A 24,624-nucleotide genomic window follows, 5' to 3' on the forward strand; every position below is an offset into this window, starting at 1 on the left:
CAATTCCATTCCTAGGTATATATACACCTAACATATGTCCTCATAAAAACTTGTATGAGAAAAAACTTGTATAAGAATGTTCATAGCAGCATTATTAATAATAACCAGGGCTTCCCTGGTGGCGCAGTGGTTGAGAATCTGCCTGCCAATGCAGGGGACACGGGTTCGAGCCCTGGTCTGGGAAGATCCCACATGCCGCGGAGCAGCTAGGCCCGTGAGCCACAAATACTGAGCCTATGCGTCCGGAGCCTGTGCTCCGCAACAAGAGAGGCCGCGATAGTGAGAGACCCACATACCACATCGAAGAGTAGCCCTCGCTCGCCGCAACTAGAGAAAGCCCTCGCATAGAAATGAAGACCCAACACAGCCAAAAATAAATAAATAATTAAAAAAAATAATAGTAATAATAACCAAAAGGTAGAAACCACCCTAATGTCCATCAGCTGACAGATAGATAAATTAAAATGTGGTATATCCATATAATGGAATATTTTTGACAGTAAAAATAAATGAAGTACTGACACATTCTACAAATGGATGAACTTTGATTGAAACACGGATTGAAAACATGATGCTAAGTGAAATAAACCAGTCACAGAGTACAACAGACTGTACGATTCAGTTCATATGAAGTGTCTGGAATAAGCAAATCCATTGAGACAGAAAGTCGATTGATGGTTGCCTAGTGCTGAGGTGGTTAGTGGGGAAAGAGCACTGACTGCTACTGGGAACAGGGTTTCCTCCTCGGGTGATGAAGATGCTGTAACATTGACGGTAGTAGTGGTTGCACAATGATGATCTACACAGTGCTGTGAATATACTAAAAAGCGTTGAGTCGTATACTCTTAATGGGTGAATTGTATGGTATCTGAATTCTGTCTCAATAAAACTGTTATTAAACCAATGAAAAGCAACACAAGAGTGTTGTTACCACTGTTATTTACTGTTATTCTGAAGGTTCTAGTTAATGCCATTAAACAAGGGGAATGAAGGTATAAATATTGGAAAGGAAGAGAGAAATTATTACGGAAAATATTCCTGTCTACTCGGAACATCCAAGAGACTTTGGTGAAAGAATTATTAGAACTAGTAAAAGAGTTTGGTAAAGAGGCAGTTATAAAACATACAAATAACAATTAAGCCATAGGCTACTATCCTTACTATATAAACTGTTTTCATGAATGTATAAGAAATGATGACCACCTGGTACGAAAGTAAACCAATGATGTGAGGACCATTTACGAAAGAGACAGACTGATGAATAACCATGTGAAAGAATGTGGAGCACTGTAGTAACAAAAGAAGTTTTTTTTTTTTTTGCGGTACGCGGGCCTCTCACTGTTGCGGCCTCTCCCGTTGCGGAGCACAGGCTCCGGACGCGCAGGCCCAGCGGCCATGGCTCACGGGCCCAGCCGCTCGGCGGCATGTGGGATCCTCCCGGACCGGGGCACGAACCCGTGTCCCCTGCATCGGCAGGCGGACTCTCAACCACTGCGCCACCAGGGAAGCCCTCAAAAGAAGTATTTTTTAAAACCATAAGCTGGTAGGTTAAGAACACTGCTGTTGAATGACCATTCTTGATACACATAGATATTCACAAGGCCTCAGGAATGATGCAACCACCCCCCGCATAAATTGTATGCCCCCCAATTATAGTAAATACCTGATTCTTTATTTGCCTCATTAGATCCCTGGAAATTGGGAAGAAGTGGGACAAGACGCTCAAGTACTATTCCCAGAAGGCTAGTTTGGTTCTAAGGGCTCAGAGGAAACTGAGGCAGTGGAATGTGTGGAGTGATGTTTGCCCTTGGAGTTGTCCTGACGGTCCTGAGGGGTGTCCATTCAGTCCGCTGTCCCTGCAGGGCTTCCTGGAGCGGTTGAGAAGCCTTGGGCTCTCCAACTGCATCAGCACAACAGCTTCTATATTAGACGAAAGAATGGAGCACATATGATTCACTAGTCTCTCAGCTGCCTCATGGAAGCAAGTCACCATCCTGATTTGAGGGATGAGGGTTGAGCCAGTGTCTTTTTTTTTTTTTTTTTACATCTTTATTGGAGTATAATTGCTTTACAATGGTGTGTTAGTTTCTGCTTTATAACAAAGTGAATCAGTTATACATATGTCCCCATATCCCCTCCCTCTTGCGTCTCCCTCCCACCCTCCCTATCCCACCCCTCTAGGTGGTCACAAAGCACCGAGCTGATCTCCCTGTGCTTTGCGGCTGCTTCCCACTAGCTATCTACCTTACGTTTGGTAGTGTATCTTTCTGTAGATGGTTGATCCTTGGCAGTAGTAAGTAGCATTGCTAAGCACTGCCATCCTTACTAGAATGTTCATCGAGTGTTTGGGGTGGCTCTGCCTTATTGAAGTCGTCGTTGCTGCTTTTTTCGTTTGTAGAAACTGTCTTGTCATTTCCTTTACATTTCATATTGAAATGACCCCGATGCACATGTTCTTGAAATTACTCTACATTTCAGAGATGTATGCTTGATAAAAGTTGTTTCCAGAAGTCTCCTGTAGCAGTTTGAATTTTAGCTCAGGGGTGAGCATTCTATTTATTAGAAAGATTTTATCATAAATATTAGCATCTTAATTTGGTAGATTTTCTTGCTAAGCATTGCAGAACATTCTTCTGATACTTTTTGCTCCTGTATGTATATTTGTATTTCCTACTAGTTTATATGGAAGCAGATAACCTTGGGGCCATTTCTACAACTGAGAAACACATAGGAAAATACATTATTTTTTTAATAGAATGCTATTCATATATAGTTAATGTGTAAACTCAACTTTCATGTGTATGCTTCCTGCCTTAAAATTACATAATTACAGTGAAGTAAAAATGTTGACCTATTTAAAACACAGAAAGGGTATTCTTAAAGAATAGGATCTATACATGGGGAGGGGGAAGGGTAAGCTGGGACAAAGTGAGAGTGGCATGGACATACATACACTACCAAATGTAGAATAGATAGCTAGTGGGAAGCAGCCGCATAGCACTGGGAGATCAGCTCGGTGCTTTGTGACCACCTAGAGGGGTGGGATAGGGAGGGTGGGAGGGAGATGCAAGAGGAGGGGATATGGGGATATATGTATACGTATAGCTGATTCACTTTGTTATACAGCACAAACTAACACAACATTGTAAAGCAATTATACTCCAGTAAAGATCTTAAAAAAAAAAATAGGGTCTCTAACACTTTTGTGGTACATTTAAGGTTCTATTTAAGGAATTGGTGCATTTTTATCTTTTGATATACAGAATCATTGTGAGATCTAATTAAGAGGGAAAGTTTTGGTTTTTATTATTGGGAGAATTTTCAAAATCATATTTGGATTAAGCTCGAGATTACTTACTGATTGCTTTTTGTGAATAGCTTTTTTGCTCTCCTCTAACCCTGTCACATTAATTTCTCTAGGTTGAAAATGTCCGCTTGGTAGATCGAATATCTTCTAAAAAGGCGGCCCTTGGTACTTTGTATTTGACGGCTACTCATGTCATATTTGTGGAAAATGCACCTGACACAAGGAAAGAAACATGGGTATGCATTCCTCATTGTTGGCTTTATGTGTTTTCCATTGTTTTAAGTAACAAGTTTTGACGCCCTCTTTTTTTGTTTGTCCTCAGGGTGAGGAGGGTGGGATTTGGCGTTTGGGTGTTCAGAGGACTCTTCTTGGAATGTGGGTTTTGCCTTTTTTCTGTAAAGGGGCACATCCACTTGATCTGTTTACTCATTTTAAGCACCAATTATTTGAACATCATCAGAGACATAGAAATAGCTAGAGCTATAAGTGCTTCGTGTCACAGCTGTCAAGTAGAGATTCAATAATGTTAGTGTACCAGATACAGCATTTCCACAGTGCTTTACGTGCAATCCACTTTATTTGTAGCATCCTGTAATGCAGGCCATTTAGTCATCTTATTATGTTGTCTGCAGTTTTCTCATAACTTAAAAAAGAAAAAAAAGTCTAGGGAACAGTCCCATCATCAGGTATTTCTGCTACATAATAATGAGACCAGTAGATAGTTCTTATTTTATATAGCCACCCAACCATGACATTGTGACCAGAACCAGCATCCCTGAGTTGTAGATTTTGCCTTTTCTGTAGTCTGTAGACTTTATCTTTTCAGCAGAAGGTGGCAGGCACTACTTAGTGGAGAGGAATTTAAAGAATGAAGTGTTGCCACTGAGCAGAGAGAGACCCTCCTGAAACGCCAGAGCACTTCAGCATGATTTGCTTTCAAGTAAATCTCTTCTGCAGCCTGCCTGACCACCAAGAGCTTCGAAAACAAGGATCTCACGTTGCTGTTGAACTTGAGAGCATTCCATGTGGAATTGAGGAGCATGGTGGTACCTCCCAGCGGAGCTGTCTCTAGCTTTTGTTGATTGCAAGGTTTACTCTACTAACTTCTCATGACCTTATTTAATTTTAGCTACTCGGTGCATTGCAACATTTGACGGCCCAAATGTTCCCTTACCTGGACCTGTGCAGAATTGTATGCCGAATAGTTTGCTTCATATAATTAGCTTGGATATCAGAAAGCTTGGCACTGAAAAATAAAATGATAAATTCAGACAGTGGGCTCTTACCCCAGACACGTAGATTCTCGTCATCTGAGTGCAAGCCAGCTGAAGGTCAGGGAGTGTTTCCTGTCTATGTGTGTGGCTCAGAGATCTGTGTTGCTTTTTGTCCTATGTGTCTGTTATTTGTGCTCAGTTTACCCATATTAACTTTTGGTGGTAGATTCTTCACAGTCAGATTTCCACCATCGAGAAACAGGCGACAACGGCTACCGGGTGCCCTCTGCTCATTCGCTGCAAGAACTTTCAGCTCTTACAGCTCATCATCCCTCAGGAAAGGGACTGCCATGACGTTTACATCTCTCTCATCCGCCTTGCAAGGCCAGGTAGGGCAGAGCGGCTCGGCATTCAGCTTGGACCCACTCTTAAGACATTCACAGATTGTGTTGAAGAAATATGGATAATACTTCATAAGTACAGTACTTTAGGAATTATCCCAGCCTTCAGAGGAGGCCAAGAAATCCGATAGAGTTCCTTGTCTTTGGGGGGCGCCTCTGTCTGAGTTACTTACTGTATGAGCTTCTTTCATTATTCATAGTTTTTATCTTGGAGGGGGTTTTAGTTGTGCTTCACTTTTGGGGTGAAATCATCCCAAAGTATGCCCTTCTGATACTGTGGTAGTCAAGCCACCTTGACTGGGCCCTAAGACAAAACCCACAAATGGTTTTGTGCGGAAAACATTGATATCCAACAGCTCTAGGGCAGTTTTCCCTATTTGGGGGCTTTTAAGGTTTGGTTTCTGTTGCTTTTTGATAGTGATATGTATTTCCCAAGCTTGGCATAACTAGACCTTTGTTAGCATCAGTGAATGTTCGGGGTATGTATATGTTGATTCTCCTAAACAAAACCTCCTTAAGTGTTGTGGGAAGAATGGCTGATTTGAAAAATATATGCTATCAGTTACTCTCTGGTTATATATCCCTCACCTTAGGGTCTTTAGAACTCTAGCTTATTATGCTTTAAGTCTAAGAAATTTATAGCTTACTATGCTGTAAGTGTATGAAAATCTACACGGGTGTTTCTTGTGTACGTGGCTTGTGTGAACTGTAGGGTTCCTTTGTTCAGTGTCTTGGAAGTATACAGTGAAAGGAGATCAATTGTATAACAGTAACATCCATGGTAGTGTTTACCCAGAAGTCATTAATAAGGGAGATAGCACATGTGCTTATAGTTACTTTACTAAATGCTTTTTGATTCAGGACAAGAAGTTTGATTGTAAACTCTTCAAAGCATTTGGTTGGGTCCTCAGATTCTTATGATACAACTGTACTGTCTGTTGAGAGCTGAGAGCTAAAGTTACGTGATGGGAACATCAGAATCTGATCATTATGAACTTGACTTTGCTCCCCTTTCAAGTCAGCCCGTTGAGGCTTTTTCATCTCAGTGTGTTGAAAAGAACTGCCGAGTTAGCCAGAAAAGCAGTTGAACTTTTTGGAGGGCGCACTATAATTGGAACAGAAGTTCTGGGAAGATGTACGTGAGGTTGCATGTAGCAGAGAATGCGAGGGGAATTGCGCGCCAGCAGTTTCTGTGTCACTGATTAATGGATGTACTGGATGATAAATGTGCTCTGACCGGATTAATGGGATTTAGGAATAGCCCAGAGAACTGGGAAAGGGCTGAGGCACTGGAAGAGTAGATCACAGTGGCGGTGAGGGCTCTGGCCCCAGATGACAGTGAGTGCCCAGATTCACATTGCGAGGGTCCCCAGGGAGGAAAATCACTGTGTTCCCCTGCTTTTAAAAATATACACTTTTTCTTAAAGATGAAGTTTTGGGAGTTCAGTATTAGCTGTAGCCAGAGACCAAAGAAAGAAATTATAGTCATTAATTGAATTAAAGCCATTACCTTAGAAGATTTTTTAAAAAGCCACCAGCATTGTGAAACATTGGAATTAGAAATGCCAGTTTATGTAAAACATAGTACTTTCATGAGTATGGGAAGAGGAAATAGAATCCAAGCAGCTTCACAGTTTAATGCTGAAGGCAGTGCTAAAATTAGGACATATTGCAGCCTGTCACCTTGGAAGCAGGGTGTTGAATCTGGGTGGAGGTGAGGCAAGGTGGGAGGGAGTTTCCACCAGGAGTGTGGTGGCTTCTCAGACCATCCCAGGACCTTTTACAAATTACATCTTTGCACTCCTCAAGGTATTTCAGAAGAGGGTGTGTGTGTGTGTGTGTGTGTGTGTGTGTGTGTGTGTGTGTGTGTGTGTGTGTGTGTGTGTGTGTGTGTGTGTGTGTGTGTGTGTGTGTGTGTGTGTGTGTGTGTGTGTGTGTGTGTGTGTGTGTGGTGGGGAAATGACTTTGAATTCCAGCAGCACAATATCCATCTCTGGGGTTATTGTGGTTGGTCACCAGCACAAACCATGTGTTTTCAGCTCCCCTTATGGGCACAGCTAAGGTCCTGTAGAGGACACTTTTTTTTTTTTTAACAAAAGAAGAAATGTTTGGGAGTCCATTTCAGTCAAGGCCTATGAAGGAGATAGCTTCAAAGCTCTTGCGAGTCTGTCTTCACCGAATTACGATTTCTGGGATAAGGGTAAATCAAATGACTAAAAAATTTGTCTAGATTTTATTGGTTTGTCTTCCATATGAATTCAGATTGGTCAGAATTTGGTCATGGACTCTAAAAGATCCCAGCCAAACAATAACGTAGCCAAATCCAGTAAGCTCCTTAATTCTTCGTAAAGAGATAAGTTAAAATAGGGCTGTGGCCCAAATGAGAAAAGAAATTAATGCTGTAGATCTGATGTCCTAATAAGGGTATACATTTTTCTGATTTGAAGACCCCTGTTTCTCAGAGGGCTTCCATTTTCCCCATGTTCTTTCTTTCCTCCTCCCTCTAATTAGCCTCCTGCTGGTTATTTTTTTGTATCAATTATCTTTGCCTCTGTAGTGTTCTTGGGCCCTTTCATATTTAAGCCATCTCTTTTGTTTATTTTCCCACTTTTTATGAAATTGCAGTATTTTTTCAGCCCATCTTAGTCCCTAATTCTTCAGCATGTTTACTGTGATTTTTAAAAATCTCAGGATTGATATAGTCTAATTTGCCTAATTTAACTTTTTACTGTTCTTATCTAAGTCAGTGCCACTCAAGCAATTTTTACGGTAACAATTTCCTTTTTATTGATGATACTAATCTCCGGGTCCCGTAGCCCTTTTTTACTACGTGTTAGCTTCCACAATCCTGATGTTTAATTCGATCACTTGTCTGTTCAAAATAGACAAGAAAGTTCTCATTTTTTTTTAATATGCAAAATCCAATTAATAGCTGTGTTATCTTCTCACCCCTCTTTAAATGGTTTTTCAAGTACGTTTATTTTCAGTTGGCTGAATTCATTAGGGCGTGTAGAGCAATTTAACTTTCTAAAGTTAAGGGTTAGGGTTTACTTTGGGTTCTAAAACCTCTGTGTTCTTCCAGTGACTGCTGGTGACTTTTCCCTTTCCTTCCTCATCCTTCACATTCTGCTGATGCTAATTCATGTTTGTGTTTCCTTTCGATTTTTAAAAAAATTTGCATAACAGTCAATAATGTAATTGGATTATTCAGGTTTTACATTGGTTGTTACAAGTTTCCTTTAGATTTTTTTTTTTTTTTTTTTTTGTGGTTCGCGGGCCTCTCACCGTTGTGGCCTCTCCCGTTGCGGAGCACAGGCTCCGGACGCACAGGCTCAGTGACCATGGCTTACGGGCCCAGCCGCTCCGCAACATGTGGGATCTTCCTGGACCGGGGCACAAACCCGTGTCCCCTGCATCGGCAGGCGGACTCTCAACCACTGCGCCACCAGGGAAGCCCTCGATTTTTCAAGTACTTTTGATTTTAGTATAAATTACCTTCCGTTTTTCCCAGTTAGTCAATAATAAGAGAGAATGCCCCCATGTTTTCTTTTCTGTTTTCCTAACTGCTTTGTTCTGCCTGAAGGCTCTCTTATTTGGTGGAATGAACACGCTTTCCTTTCTTACGGGAGGAAGGAGCAGAGGTTAAATGCCGAGACAAGGCCATTTGTAGGCTTGGTGCTTCCAGGTTGAAAGAGTTTCCACTTGATGGCCCATATCTTCTCCAGGAGTAGAAAGTGGGATTATCTGAGTGGGAAGGAGTTGATGAGAGCAGTAGGTATCGAATCGATTGCAGCCACACATGCTGCCCTGTGTTAAGGCGTGCGCTGAACAATGATGCTAAAATAAGATAAGGTCAGTCCCATCTGTGTGTCTCTGTGCTTGGGTGGAGCTCATGCGCCTCTACTTAGTCCTGAAACACTGACTTGGCCTTCTTAGAACCGTAGACAAAATGCTACTCATTCTTAGTTTAATGTAGTATTTGAGAAATGGCCATTTTTCTTTCTAAATAGAAGTCTGCCCTTGTTTAGCAGTTATATGATTTAGGTAGGTAAATAAAGGAAGTGCTAGAATGATTTCCACATAAGCTTTTCTGAAATTTTTTTTAATTAGAGGTGCACATTCAGTTTACTCCCCACCCCACCCCACCCCCCCCCCCCAGCCCGTCCAAAGGCATGCTGAGGGTTTGCTTCTTGTTGGAGGAGCTCTTGTGCCCTCCTAGTCATGAGGCCGCAAGGGGCGAAGCCTTCAATGCATCCCCTGTTGAAGGTGCCAGGCCACGAGCAGCAAAAGGCATTTTATGTTGGATGTGATGGCCTAGACTTTGCGATGTGAAAAGCCAGTGGAGTATTTAACGTGTTTGTTTGAAGAGTGGGTGGAAAATCAGGGATTTGGCCTTCCCAAAGCACATAAGTAGTTTCTCTCAGTTCAGATTCTGTAAGGACCGGAGATTTCTCAGAGCCCTACTTTGGTTGTTGTTGGTTTTAATTTACCTACCTTACTTACCTTAATAGTGTTGATTACTAAACATTCTGCTGTGTATTTTGCAAGAGATGGAGATGAGGGGAACAAAACATTATGAATGGGAAATATTCAGTAAAATTTACAACTTTGTTAATGCTATTTTTTAATTTCTCAGAGTAGACAGTTTTTAGCTGAGGGCTTCTCCTGAGCTGGCCTCTGGGTAAGAAGCTTGCCCACATTAACAAGACTGAGCTTTGACTGACAAAAATGTGTTTCTCTGCCCGCATGTAGAATTTTAGGTAAATTGGGCCAAAGGTATGGTTGATCACCCTTTTCCTTAAAAATAACTGAAAGAGAGGGCTTCCCTGGTGGCGCAGTGGTTGAGAGTCTGCCTGCCGATGCAGGGGACACAGGTTCGTGCCCTGGTCCGGGAGGATCCCACATGCCACGGAGCGGCTGGGCCCGTGAGCCATGGCCGCTGAGCCTGCGTGTCCGGAGCCTTTGCTCCGCAACGGGAGAGGCCACAACAGTGAGAGGCCTGCGAACCCCCCCCCCAAAAAAATTAACTGAAAGAGAAAATTTCATTATTTCAGTGGCAACCCATTCTGATGTCTCCCAATTCAAGAGTGGTCTTCTTAATGTCGGTGACAAGTTATTCTTGCATTAATTTATGTGCAGTTTCCTCACCTCTTCCCAATGACAGCAAGAATGAGCCCATACATAGAAAACTATCTGCAGTCATGGAATGGTTTTCTTCTTCTACCTTTAAACCTATTTGTAGGCATTTAGCAAATGGAATTTAACTTCCATTATTACCCCATCTTCCTTAGCTCTTCTTTCACTGAAGGAACTGAGGCTTTCTCAAGAGATTCTCTTGGCATCTTAAACAAATTGCATTTGTGGTTAACATTATGATATCAGAAGCCTGAGTCATGAAAATGGTACTTAGAGATGGAAAACATATGTCAGTGTTGAGCCGACCGTTCCCAGAACAGGATGTCAATTTAATATGCTGTCTGTTCAATTTGCTAAGATGACAAGAAACCGTTTTTACTGGAAGTGTCTGTGCTGTGTGTGTGAGTGTGCGTGTGCGTGTACATGTACCTGTATGTGTGCATTTTCTTCGTTGAAATCTCAGTATGCTCAATTTTCAAATTTAGAAATATGACATCGAGAGAGAATGAAGTAGACATAGCTTATCTCACTGATAAACCCCAGTCTTCTCGCTTCTTTTTTACAAGAAAGAGTGCATGTCTAATTCAAAAGTCTGGTACTTAAAATATGACCCTTATCTTATCATTCTAGTAGATGAGTCATTTCAGTAGTAATCAAAGGAAGCTGGAAACTTGAGTTTTGACCTCAGGCTGCCTGCGTATTATTGCAGCCTTTTGCTGGTGGTGAGATGCTTTGTTGGTCCTCCAGACACACGTTCAGGAGCACTGAAGTGTCCATGCTGAACGCCATTGACAGATGAAGGAACAAATGGGATGATCTAAGAAAGCTATAAGGAGGAAAAATTCTGTTGGAAAAAAAAAAAGAAGATTAGGGGGATGGTTGGAAAGAAAATATACAAAAGCGGTCCGTCTGGGGAGAAGAGAGAAGGGTCTGCCTTGGAGTGGGGGCAGAGTGCGCGGTGGTGAAAGCCAGACTCCCTACCTCCTAGCTGTGTGACCCTGGGATCGCTGCAACACATCCCTTTGCCTCAGATTTCTCATCTGTGCAAGGAGACCTGTCATGATGCTTACTAGACGGGTCAGTACGTTTAATCAGAACAGAATCTGGAATGAAACAAGGGTTCACTGAGTATCAACCACGATTTACTATCACCAGAAATGCTTTGATTTGCACTGTCCAGTAGGTAGCTCCTAGCCACACAGGGCTGTCGAGGGCTTAAAATGTGGCTGGTCTGAACTAGGTTGTGCTGTTTGGTGAGAAATACACATGGAAGTTCAAAGATAGTACAAAGCAAAATGTATAAAATATTAATAGGTTTTGTATTCCGTAGTTGTTGAACGATATTTTGGGTATACTGGGCTAAATAAAATATTTTGTGAAAATTAATTTCACTTTCTTTTTACGATTTTAATGTGGCTACAAGGACACTTTACATGACATATGTGGCTTACGCTGTATTTCTGTTGGACAGCGCTGGCCTAGTTGCTTCCCTCAATGTGGCAAGGCCAGAGCAAGAAAACCAAATCCTTGATCTTGCTGGGGATAGCTGTTGGGCCTGGCCTCACAAGCGTAAAAGGCGATGCACGAAGTTAGAGACACCCTGGCACAACGGAGAAGTCTGTCATCACACATCCTTCAACTTGCCCCTCATGAGCAGGGTGCCATGTGAATGGAAATTTTTTAATGAATCCTGTAAATACTGTATGAACAGTACAATTATGACATTTATGTAGTTGTTAAAAGTTCAAGTGTTTCAAGTGCAAACATTTAAATATATTCCACAGTTTTTTCAACTGTTTTGTCATTTAACACTGTTTGAGCATCAGAACATGGCAGTGGCCTGACCTCTGTGTATCTCTGAGAGGCCATCCCAAATTTGAGCTTGATGTACATAAACAAATTTGAGTTCTGGTTTTCTAAGGAATATATGTGTTCTTTTTTTTGTTTTCTTTTTTTAAAAATTGAACTATAGTCGATTTACAATATTGTGTTAGTTTCAGGAGTTCAGCAAAGTTATGCATATATATTCTTTTTCAGATTCTTTTCCATTATAGCTTATTACAGGGTATTGAATATGGTTCCCTGTGCTATACAGGAAATCCTTATTGTTTATTTTATATATAGTGGTGTGTATCTGTTAATCCCATACTCCTAATTTCTGCACCCCCCCTTCGCCTTTGGTAACCATAAGTTTGTTTTCTATGTCTGTGAGTCTGTTTCTGTTTCATAAATAAGTTAATTTGTATTATTTTTTAGAATCCACATAAAAGTGATATCATATATTTGTCTTTGTCTGACTTACTTTACTTAGTATGGTAACCTCTAGGTCCATTCATGTTGCTGCAAATGGCAATATTTCATTCTTTCTTATGGCTGAGTAATACTCTATTTTATGTATATATATACACACACACACATATATCTCACATCTTCTTTATCCATTCATCTGTTGATGGACACTTAGGTTACTTCTGTGTCTTAGCTATTGTAAGTACACATATATTCTTAATTACTTTTTAATCTCCATATTTTATGTGGTCTGAAAATATATTCGCTTTCAGAAGCAACTCAAAAGAAAAAAAAAAAAAAAACAAGATGGGGAAGGCCATGCTCCTGAAAGAAAAGAAGTTCTTGCGAAGTTGAGTTCAGTTGTCCTGAGGTCTTGTCGTTGTTGGGAAGAGGTGGGTGAACCCACCTCAGAGACAGGGTACCCTGGGGGAGCCCCGAGGGGTGAGAAGCTGGGCTGGCCTCTCCAGCCCAGACACAATGCATTTGGGGAAATTTGATTCTGGCTTTGACTTGGCTTGATTTGGCTTTATTCTCCCCTTTTCTTTTTTTGCAGTGAAATATGAGGAGTTATACTGCTTTTCATTCAACCCCAAGCTGGATAGAGAAGAAAGGGAACAAGGCTGGATGCTGATCGATCTCAGTGAAGAGTACCAGCGCATGGGCCTCCCTGATAATTACTGGCAGCTCAGCGATGTGAATAGAGATTACAGAGTGAGTGGAGGCATTTGGTGAAATGCAGATACTTAATCCAGATGAAACCATGATTTCACATAGTTTAGCATGACTTCTGTTTGATCTCCTTCAACTTTGATAGCTCTTTGTGGGTACAGGTGTGTGGATTCCCAAGTCTCCCTTGGTTATTGCCGGCTCTGTTTCCTACTTGCACCTAGAATCAGGAAGTGTGAACAGGGTCACCCCAGAGAACATCTCCTCTAATGGATGAGGGAGTGGAAACCCGGAGAGGCCCAGCGGTGGGCCTCAGGGCCAGCACCTCCCTTCTCCCAGCCAGTCTTTTTATAGCTCAGTGAGTGATGGCTGGGGAGTCACAGAGGCTCTGCTGGCAGCTTGGCACGAGCTCTCTGTGCTCACTGAACTCTTGATTGGTACACAAGGTCACCAAGAGCCTTCCCTAGAGAAATGAGGAGAAATATGTCTGCACTTACAGAAGGGAATGGGCGATGCAGCGAAGCAGGGGGGGCAGAGCCAATTCCATATTCTCCCTGAGGGTGGGCTTACAAACCAGTGTTGGTTTCCTTGTTAATTTATAAAGTGTTTTCAGTAATAAAAGTACATGAGAACATTGCAGAGAATTTGCAAAAGAGAAGAGAGCCAGCATCCCATTGCCCTAACATTCTTCTAGAAGGTTTTAAATTTTTTCTTAATTTTTTTCTCATCTGCATAGTCCAATAACTTTTTTCTTATGAGTAATGCATTTTATTGTTTACAATTGGAAAATGTCAGGGCAAAGGAGCCGTTCAAATATATACAGCAAAAATGGGATCATGCTACATATGCCTTGTGTTTTGCTTTTCTTCACATAGCATATTGTGAGTGTTATCCTGTCAATAAATATATTTTATATCATTTTAAAACATTATATAATATAACATAGTATGGCTATATCATATTCTATCTGTCTAATCTCTAATTTTTAGACATTTAGGTTATTATTATTTTTCACTATTTTAAATAACATAGTGAGAACATTCTGGTAACTGTACCTTTGCCCATGTTAAAAGTCTTTTTTTTAAAGACAGATTCCTAAAGGTGGAATTTGTATGTCAAAAGGTTTACTCAAATTTTTGTACATATTATCAAAAAGAACTGCAGGGCTTCCCTGGTGGCGCGGTGGTTAAGAGTGCGCCTGCCGATGCAGGGGATGCGGGTTCGTGCCCCGGTCCGGGAAGATCCCACATGCTGCGAGTGGCTGGGCCCGTGAGCCATGGCTGCTGAGCCTGCGCGTCCGGAGCCTGTGCTCCGCAACGGGAGAGGCCACAACAGTGAGAGGCCCGCGTACCGCAAAAAAAAAAAAAAAAAAAAAAAAAAAGAAAGATTGTACCAATTTATATAGATTCTCAACAGTTGTGTAGGAGAATGCTTGAGTCTTTGTACCTTCACCATTAAAGAGTTTATTTCTTAAAAATCTTTTGACAGCTTGATAGTGGGATAAGTGATTTCTCAATTTAATCTTCACGCCTTCATCTCTTGAACTGTAGTTTCGTACATGCCGACCATATATATCTTGTCCACTCTTAACTGACCATTTCTGGCTGCATATTTTGAATCCTGATTACTTTCTTCACCTTACCATATGGATTTTCTATATTGTGACAGTATTCGTATCAGTAATTAAATGACTGTGTAACATTCCATCAAGTGAATGTACCATAATATACTTAAATATTTCCCTATTATTAGACATTTAGATTACTCATAATTTTTGCCACATGAATAGTTCTGGGAGTAATATCTTTGTTCGTGTGATTTTCCCCATATTTTAAATTATTTTCTAAGGATAAATTCCCAGGACCAATTACAAGGCATAAGAGGCTTAAATCTTTTTTTTTAGATTTCAAGCAGGCAGGCCATTGATGTTTTTGCTTTTGATCAGTATTTGGTTGTTAATTTCTGTTCCCTTGTATAGCAAGCAGTATATGTGACCTGTAAGATTTGAACTTCGGGGATTTTTTGAAGATTTATGTCTTCATAAAACACCCAATATTTGATTAATTATCAATATTTGATTTTATCAATGTTTTGAGTCTGGAAAAAATGTATATTCTCTGTTATTTGGGTATAATATTCTGTCTCCATCTAAATTAAGTTTCTTATGTTATTTTGGTCCCTTTGCTCACTTGATTTCTGACAGAGGTATGTAAAAATTTCCCATTATGATTGTTGATTGGACGTTTTCTCCTTACATTTCTAAAGTGTTTGCAGTATATATTTTTGAAGTTATGTTGTCCAGCACATAATGGTTTAGGACATCTGTTTGGTGTGCTTTTTATCAACTTAAAATATCCTTTTTTCCTGTGAATGCTTTGAATTCTATTTTGTATTATTATGTTTCTACTGTTTTCTTCTTCTTGTCAGATTTTGCCTGGTAGAGCTCTACTTATCCTGTTACTTTCAGTGATCCTATATGAATGTTTTGTCCTTTTAAAAAATATCTAACAGTGGGAATTCCCTGGCGGTCCAGTGGTTAGGACTTGGCACTTTAACTGCTGAGGCCCAGGTTCAATCCCTGGTCAGGGAACTAAGATCCCGCATGCCGCAGGAAAATAATAATAATAATAATAGAATAATAATAATCTAACAGTAGTTATCTTTGGGTTGTGAGGGTGGAATGTGCTGTTTTTTCTCAAATTAGGTATGGTTAGATTTTGATTTTGCAGTAACTGATACGTATGACATTGTTCTAGATACGATGCTTTGTGGTTTTACTAGTCATGTTTTTCCCCTTTTCATATCTATAGCTGATAGTTTTTTTTCTTGTATTTGCCTATAGTAATTTTGGAAATATACATCTTACTGCTTTCTTCCATCGATTATTCTTCATTTTAAAACAGCTGTTTATTTATTATGCCACTCTTCCAACATACACAAAACTTTGAAAAATAATGAAATGAACAGCAGGGACCTGCATACTATGTAAGAACAAACATGGCCAATGCTGTTAAACCTCCTTAATATTCCCTCCAAATCACTTCCTGCTCCAGGGTCCCTGACTGCAATTTGGTGTTGTCATTCCTTTCTATTTATAACGTTTCTACGTTTGTAAGTAGCGGCATGTAGTATCTTTTCGTGCGTTTTTTACACTTTCTGTATGCGGTATCATGCTGAATGTTGCTTACTGAAACTTGACTTTTCACTCAAGTTGTATTTGTGAGATTCATTTCATTTAACAAACACGTGTATAATAGTTACCACATGCCAGGCTAAGTTCTAGAAGCTTAAAAAATGTTAGCAGTCCTGTGTGGTAGGTGTTGTTATTGTCCCTGCTTTCAAATGGAGAAACTCAGGCAGAGACAGATTAAGTAACTGTCCAAGATGTAAAGAAGTTAGTAACTGTTGAAACCTATAGCTCTTGTTTACTCATTCTTCACTATTGTCTTATACTCCATTTTACAAATATACCATAGTTTAAACTTTTATTTATTCTTTTTATTTCTCTCTTTTGTTTTCCCATCTCAACTAAAGCTGTTATCTGGCTTATATATGACTCATAGTACATTTTGAGTTTCTACCTAGGAGTAGAATTTCTGAGTTAGAGGGTATGTGGATTTTAGCCTTACTAGATATTGCCAGATTCTTTTTTTTTTTTTTTAAAGATTTTTTTTTTGATGTGGACCATTTTTAAAGTCTTTATTGAATATGTTACAGTACTGCTTCCGTTGTATGTTTTGGTCCTTTGGCCGCGAAGCATGTGGGATCCTAGCTCCCTGACCAGGGATTGAACCTGGACTCCCCACATTGGAAGGCGAAGTCTTAAGCATGGGACCGCCAGGGAAGTCCCATTGTTGCCAGATTCTTTTCCAAAGTGTTTGCATGGACTTACACATCTAAGATATGATTTCTCATTACCCCACAGACTTACCAACAGTTGGTATTTACAGTGTTTGGTGGTGTCCCTACTTATTGACCCAACAGTCTTCTGGGAATTTCTTCTAAAGAGTTAGCATAAACGCACAGTGATGTATACAGTTATTTATTGAAGCATTGTTTATCAAAGCATGTATTAGAAGAAACCCAAATTTCTTTAATAGAGGACCAGTTAAATAATTTGGGGTCTATTCGTAAAATTAAATTAGTGTGTAGCCATTAAAAACATGTAGAATATTTCCATGTACTGATAAGGAAAGATCGCTAAAGTATATTGTTAGGTTCAAAAAAGCAAGGCACAGTATCGTGAATATAGTGTGATACCTTTTATTTTATAAAAGAGGGAGAAAAATAAGACGTGTTCATATGGATGTGTAATTGCCCCAAAGTGATAACCTAGAAAATAGGTGGGAGTGGGATGAATAGAACACAAGGGTGAGGCTGTGCACCTTTTTGTATTGTTTTATTTTTTTTATAACCATGTGAATTTATTAACTAATCAAAACGTTAAATTTGAGAAAATGCCAATTGAATTGGTGTGAAATAGATCTCAGTGTGGTTTTCTTTACATTGCCCTGTTGTCATTTATAGCTGTTGCAAATATCTCCTCTTAGGAGATATTTATGTACTGTGCCTAGAGTATCTTTTAATCCTCAGAAGTTTTGAGTTGTCAATGTTTCCTAGTTTGTTTCATGGTTTTAGCATATTGTGTAAGAAAAAATCCTGGTCTGTTCGCTAACCTTTGTCCCAGTTTACACTGTGTAATTTCCATAGTTACGTTTTCACTAATTATGATTATTATAGCTTTATAGTAAATATTGATATTCTACAAGTCAGGTCCTTCCACATCCTTCTTCTGGATATATTGAATGTACAGATTATTTGGGATAGAATGGCCACTTTCATGATACTGAATTTTCTTTGTAATTACTCTTAAATCTAACGATCATAATCTTACACTGTGCGTGGACATTTGGGTCCTTTTTGTCTCAATCATTATAAAGTATCTGGCTAATTAATAGTTTGTTCCCATGCTAAAGCCAACCTTTGCAGTGAATTTCTAGCCTTGAGATGAAAGGCAGGAAAATCCAAGTTTAGTAAAGAAAATAGGATATCCTTTTACAATTTAAAAAAAATATGACACACCCTTGGGTGGGGAAGAAAATGAGGCTAAGGCACGTCTTGTGGAATAATATTTTCTTGAAAACACAGGTTCTTGTTATTTTTGATGAGGTTTCCTTCTAGACTTAGCACCACAAACATGACTCACGTTTAGTCACTTAAGTTCTACAGTATAGAGACTGCAAAACATGAGTTATTCAGCATTTTTTCCCCAAAAGTAATACACAGCAAACCCAAACTAACAATCAACAAACTGTGTTGAAACAGAAAAGGTGAAAACCTAGGGGATTTTCTGATTTTACAAATATCATTGAAATAGCGAGAAAGGTGATGAACCCTCATTTATTACCAGTTAAAAAATGTAATAAAATTGGTTGTATCAAACTATTTCTGACCGTTAGTCCATCGGGAAGATTATGTCATCATCCGTTACTTTTACTTTTAACCTCATGGTTGAGAAAAACCTCTACTTTTTCCTCCCTTCTTTTATAAGAGTTATTTCTTTCTTTTCACAAGTTATTTGATGTAAGTGGGGCTAGTGATGTCATCTGATGGAGAAGAAGCTTTTGTCCATGGTGGAAATAACACCATACATAGCGCACAGAGACTTAGGTTCCAGAACCGGCGCTGCCCTTTTCTCTCCATGTGGTCTTGGGCAGGCTAATTATTATTATCATAATCACCTCTATCAGCATTGCTATTATCCCTGTTTATAAGACACTTGCTTCTGGTAATCTAACTCTCTAAGCTAAGATTTCCTTTCTGTACCTAACTCTTAAAATTATCTTTCTTTAAATAAAATAATTGGCATTCATTACTAGGTTAAATTTTTAATCTATTTCTCTTGGAATAAAATTGAAAGTATAACCCAAACGAGTAATTTTAAAAAATCTTGTTTATTTCAGTTCTCTACAGCTATAGTTTATGTATTATTTTATTTTATGTATATACAAATCATTTCATGCTGTTCATACCCCTTTTCTTCTCCCCATTACATCATAAATTCCTTGAAATAAATTTTAGGTCTTAAATGTTGAAGAAGACCGTTGTCTTTATAGATATATCTCAGTTCCTGACAACTAACCCTCGCCCTGAAGTGCTCAACTGAGTGACGGGTCCTCAATAAATACAGAGCCTTGGCTGGCTCTCAGATGGATACTATGCTGCAGTGGTAAATACATGTATTGGGAGGTTGTAACCAGGGCAACAAAGATCAAAGATTCCTGGGAATGTGAACTCCTTGAGGCCAGTAAATCTTTTGTTATTCATCACTGCTCTAGCACCTAACCTAATGCCTGACACATAATAAGTATTCAGTAAAAATTTGTTGATAGACACCAGTATTCTATGATAATCATCACATTTCTAAGAAACTAGAACTTAATGATTCCAGCCACTAAAAAGAAAGGATGATTATGTAACATGATAGAGGTGCTAATTGTCACTACAATGGCAATTGTATTACAATGTACAAATGTATCAAATTAATATGTTTTACACTTTAAATTATACAGTGTTATATGTTAAATATATTTCAGTTAAAAAAAAAACTTGTTGAATGAATGAAAGAATTACCAAAAAAGGTTCCTCTTGGCCAGGCGAACCAAGACACGCAGGCACCCCAGGCAGGCTTATGTAGCGGAGGACAAAGAAAATCGTTCCCTTATTAATTAAAAAAAAATTACGCAGGACTTGTTTGAACTTACTGAAACTTAGTGAACTTACTGAAAACCTACCAATTTCCTTTTTAAAACTGCTATTTTAAGAAAACGTTGTTAAGTCTGGTGCAATGACTACGTCTCTTGAACTCAGACGCGCAGGTGTGGTCTGTGTAGTAATGTTCTGGCTGCCTGACTCCAGAGAGGTCCTGACACCAGATTTGCAGGGAAGCAAGTGTAGTGTCTGTGGGCAGTAATTGCAGTAAAATCTCAGGTTCCAAGTAGGTTGGACCATCTGTTCTTGGTCTGGGATTTTTGTCTCAGTGCCAGAGCCCAGGTTGACGTCTTTGGTAATCTTGCCTAAAATGCCGTTGGGGAAATGCTCTGGGCCTGGGAACTTCACTTCTGTGGCCCATCTGTCTCCTTCTCAGTGCGGTGCCCAGGCTGGAAGCAGACAAGGTAGGCAGGAGGGCAGGCGAGGGAGGCGTCGTCACAGAACAACTGATGTGCGCTTTGTGACGGGTTCTCGTTCCCTTCGGTCCCGTGAGTGGTAAGGACGGGCGGGATGGTTAGAGGACGTGCAGACACACATTTCCCCTGCTGCTATGCCTGCTTGAGGACTCTGCTTGAAGCGCCCAAGGAGGTGCTTGACTTCTAGGAAATAAACAAAGTTCAGGAACTGCCATCTAAACGGTCCTCGTGTTGCAAAAGGATGGGTTGGCTGCCATCAAAGCAAAATATGTCGAGCAAGAAGTCGACTATTACTGTGGCCACCATTCGCATTTCTGTCAGGATTAATGGTTGATGAAGAGCCTCGTCACTGGTGTCCTTGTATCAGCCGCGGGGGATGTCATTTCTGTTCCGTGTCACTTTCAGAGAATAGCAAGTGCTCAGTAGTTTGACTTCTTGAAGGTCGTGAAGTTGGCAAGTTGGAGCTAGGTTTTTTTTTTTTTTTTTTTGCGGTACGCGGGCCTCTCACTGTTGCGGCCTCTCCTGTTGCGGAGCACAGGCTCCGGACGCGCAGGCCCAGCGGCCACGGCCCACGGGCCCAGCCGCTGCGCGGCATGTGGGATCCTCCCGGACCGGGGCACGAACCCGTGTCCCCTGCATCGGCAGGCGGACCCTCAACCACCGCGCCACCAGGGAAGCCCCTGGAGCTAGGTTTTAAACCCCTGATATCTGACAGAATTGCCGGACCATTCCGAGGCGCCAGAGCTTCCACTGGGGGAAATCACTGCCAGGGATGCGCAGAAACGCTAAAACATTTCTTACCACTTCTAAAATCGTCACGTAAGAAACAAAAAGTTGTCGTAGTGTGTGGTGAGGGGTGGAAGCGCAGGGGAGAGGAGTTGGGTCGGCCCCCGAAGAGCGAGTGGGCTTTGGGAAGATGTCTGGGGAGGGTGTTGGCTTGACCGTCACCTCAGATAGGAGCGCACAGAGGGTGTGCCAGGGACGGGAAGGTGCCCTGAGGAGGTCACCACTGGTGCTGGCATTTTAGGACATTGTCTCCCAGCGTCAGGCGGTCTTAAACAGGCAGCTGAAGTTTTCCCAGTTGCCAGGATGCAGAACTGCAGTCTGTCCCTTTTCGATGAAAGAAATGCTCGCTTGTCACTGTCTTACCTCCCACCAAGAGCCCTTGGAGAGAAGGGGCAACGCCTGAGGGCAGAATGATGAAGTGTCTTGCTTTGCTTCACTGTGATTTCTTAGAACCAGCGCTCCACTTCTCTGAAGCGGCTCTGTAACTGGTTAAGAACACTTAAATATGCAACCTGTAAGCCCAGTGAAATGGAGTTTCTGGTGGCAGTTTGTAAAGCATGACTAGATTGCCTAAAACATGCCCTTGTGCTTTCCACAACAGGTTTGTGACTCTTACCCTACTGAGCTGTACGTTCCCAGAACGGCCACGGCACACATCATAGTGGGGAGTTCCAAATTCCGGAGCAGACGGCGATTTCCTGTCCTTTCTTACTACCATAAAGATAACCACGTAAGTCTCAAGGCATGCTTTTGTTTCATGCTTTGCTTTTCTTCTTTTATCATAAACAGGCCTTTTCCAGGGAATTCTGCCGTGTGTGGGGGTTTGAATTCTTTTTAAAGTATGTGGATATTGCTATGTGTGTGGTACGACATGACACGACACGACTGTGCTTAAACCCTTATCTCCTGTAGAAGTTGACCTTCCGTGCTTATTTGACAATAAAGAAATGGGAAAGAGTCACAACACACCTAACCATAATCATCTGAGTGGGCGCCGTCCTCGCTTCTAACTGGTCACCTTGGGAGGCTCTGTACTGAAGAGCCTATTTTACAAAAGCCTAAAAGCCATGGCACGTTCTTTCTCTTCTTTTTTTAAATGCAACATAAATATGTTTTTTCAGTATCTTCAGTATAAGAAATCTTTCTTTATGGAGAGCGAGTTTCAGTTTTTAAAATAATATTGGTGAAAGCTAGAATTAGGTTTGTCTGCAACGAAGAGAGACCATAAGTAACCGTGGCTTAAATAGGATAGAATTTTATTTTCTCTCCCATAAAACTCCCCAGGTAGGCAGTCAGGGCCTGGTGTCCTGGTTCTGCCCCACTCAGCCCTCAGGGACCCGAGCTCCTGGTGCCTTTCTGCTCTGCCAACCCTGGGGGTCGCCCCCATCACGTGGCGTGAGAGGTGACTTTAGTTCCAGCCGTGACCTCCGCGCGGCAGCAGATGGAAGGGGGCGCAGTGGTGCCCTCGCTGCTTTCGGAGGGAGGCTCCCAAAACTGCCATGTGACAGCGCTGCTCCTATCCTGTTGATCAGAACTGCACAGGGCCTGTGGGAAAAGACAGTCCTGTGGGTAACTGTGGAAATCACAGCTAAAAGCTGTGATTCCATTTCTGTGGAGGATGAGAAGACAAATTTGGGGAGACAAGAATGATCTTCGTTACCTGCTGTAGAGGTCATGTGACTTCAGCCGGGCGAAAACGTTTGGTTTTCAAGTGAGATAACATAGCCTCATTTGACTTTAATCCCAAACTATAAACAATCGCAACAGATGTGTGTGAGTGTGTGCCGTGCATGCACCTATAGGCAGGGCGTGGGGCAGGATCTGTGTCTGCTCTTAAAAGGAGGCTTCCAGAAATACACTGAGCAGTGCCAGCTTGGCCAGAGTAAGGCACATAGCCTTCTGTGGTGCCCCACTTTGAAGGGAGATATTCACTCAGCCGTGTAAGGTCCGTTAATTGAAAGGATATTAATGGTCTTATTTTCAGTTACACTCACTGCTCTGAAATGGCCTAAAGAAAGCAGGTATTTCATTAATATCCTGTATTATTTGACTCCAAATATATCTCAGCCTACACAGAGCTGGCCTGATGGTGAGAGGCAAAGGAAGATGTGAATCTCTTTTTTTTAAAAAAATGATGGGATGAAAAGGGATGTGGAATTTCATGATGTTGTATTTGAATTTAGGATGCCAGGAACATTTACTTTTGTTTTGTAGCATCCATTGATAAAGAAGTAAGAGAGGAGAGGGAGGGAGAATCTTTGACGGTTATGTCAGAGGTGGGGATGGACCGGGTAGTTAGAAAGTGAGCTTAGGCCTGATCCTACTTCTTTTCCTTCTGTTTTGATTTTCTTGAGAAAAGGAATTTTTTTGTCAGTGTGAGTATTATAAAGGGCAAGCATGTAATGTCTGAGGATAGGATAGAATTTTTAGCAGTTAGGCCACAGAGACCAGCTTCTTTGCCTCTTGACGTCAGACCCTCATCACCCCATTCCCGCTCTCGTGCTCTGTTCTTTACTTGATCTCCAAGCCCGGAAATGAACTCACACAGCCATCAGTTATGGTTAAAAATAATTGATTTCCTGTACTTAAAATTTTAAAGCAAACAGTACTTTAAGTTTTAGCTCTTCTTACAAGATAGAGAAGGTTTCTAAGCATTGCTAAGAAACCATTTCTGGTTGCCCAGGGAAATACTTCATGTACATGCATGCCCACTCTCCCACACCCACGACCTAAAATCTCTGCTGCAGGTAGAATACGATCAAATTTGTGGTTTTATAACAACGCTCAGGTTTTCATATCCAGGTTAATTATGTAAATGCTTCCAAGGTGACCAGGGGTTTTTATAGCAGGAGATACCATTAGCGAAGGTGGATTTCTGTGGTTCGGTGGGAGACACAGGAAATATCAGTGCAGTATTTCATGCTGTTGCTCAGAAAAACCCACACATAAACCAGGCATCTTCCGTGAAAAGTAAACAGCTAGAAAGTACCTAAGTTTGCGGACCTTTCTTTCTTCCTTTTTGTGATTTTAGACTTTTTAGACTTGAGTATGTATTCCTGCCCCAGTAGAACTCAGGCTTGGGAATAAGAATATCACATTTTCTAGTTAAATTCTGTCCCTCACATAGCCCCTTGTTCCCAAGGAGCACTGAAGATTTGGGTGGTGAGATGAGTTGGCCAGTGTTGGGTAGTGGGAATTGGTGATTAGATTAAGAAAAAGCTTGACATGTACCTCATGTCGTGAACAGGAAGCCCCGTTGAGACTCCTCTGATATAAATCCCCCCGCTGATGGTACATCATTACCTTTGGACCGGCTTTTATCATACACGGTGTTGTAATCACTTCCTGTTCACCCGTTGGTGAGGTCAGGATTCCTGCCCTAGGGTTTACTGGGCTGACTGAACACATGACATCTGACACTGGACAAATGAGGTTTATTAGTTACGTATGCCCACTGCCCAGGGGAAGAAGGCACTGCATGGCAGGCAGGGCTGTAGGAAGGTTGCACTCAGGAATCGAGTGAACCAGCAGAGATGGTGTGAGGCAGGCTTTGGAGTCTCAGGAGGATGAGTTGACCCCTGGTTCCCAGGGGAGCACGCGATTGGCTGGTTTGAGTAATTCCATGGGCTGGCAGGGGA

General features: G+C 41.2%; 1 protein-coding gene across 1 annotated transcript in view; it reads left to right on the top strand.

Annotated features, from left to right (window-relative positions):
* MTMR7 (myotubularin related protein 7) overlaps positions 1–24,624 on the top strand; it is a gene marked incomplete at its 5' end in the record, with an annotated part of 101,857 nt that overhangs the window by 40,829 nt on the left and 36,404 nt on the right. The window contains 4 exon segments of the mRNA XM_082680252.1: positions 3,421–3,543; positions 4,748–4,910; positions 12,901–13,058; positions 21,588–21,716. Of these exon segments, the coding sequence (XP_082536378.1) occupies positions 3,421–3,543; positions 4,748–4,910; positions 12,901–13,058; positions 21,588–21,716 (573 nt within the window).

This window comes from Grampus griseus (assembly GCF_964374135.1).
Source record: "Grampus griseus genome assembly, chromosome: 21".
Taxonomy (NCBI): domain Eukaryota; kingdom Metazoa; phylum Chordata; class Mammalia; order Artiodactyla; family Delphinidae; genus Grampus; species Grampus griseus.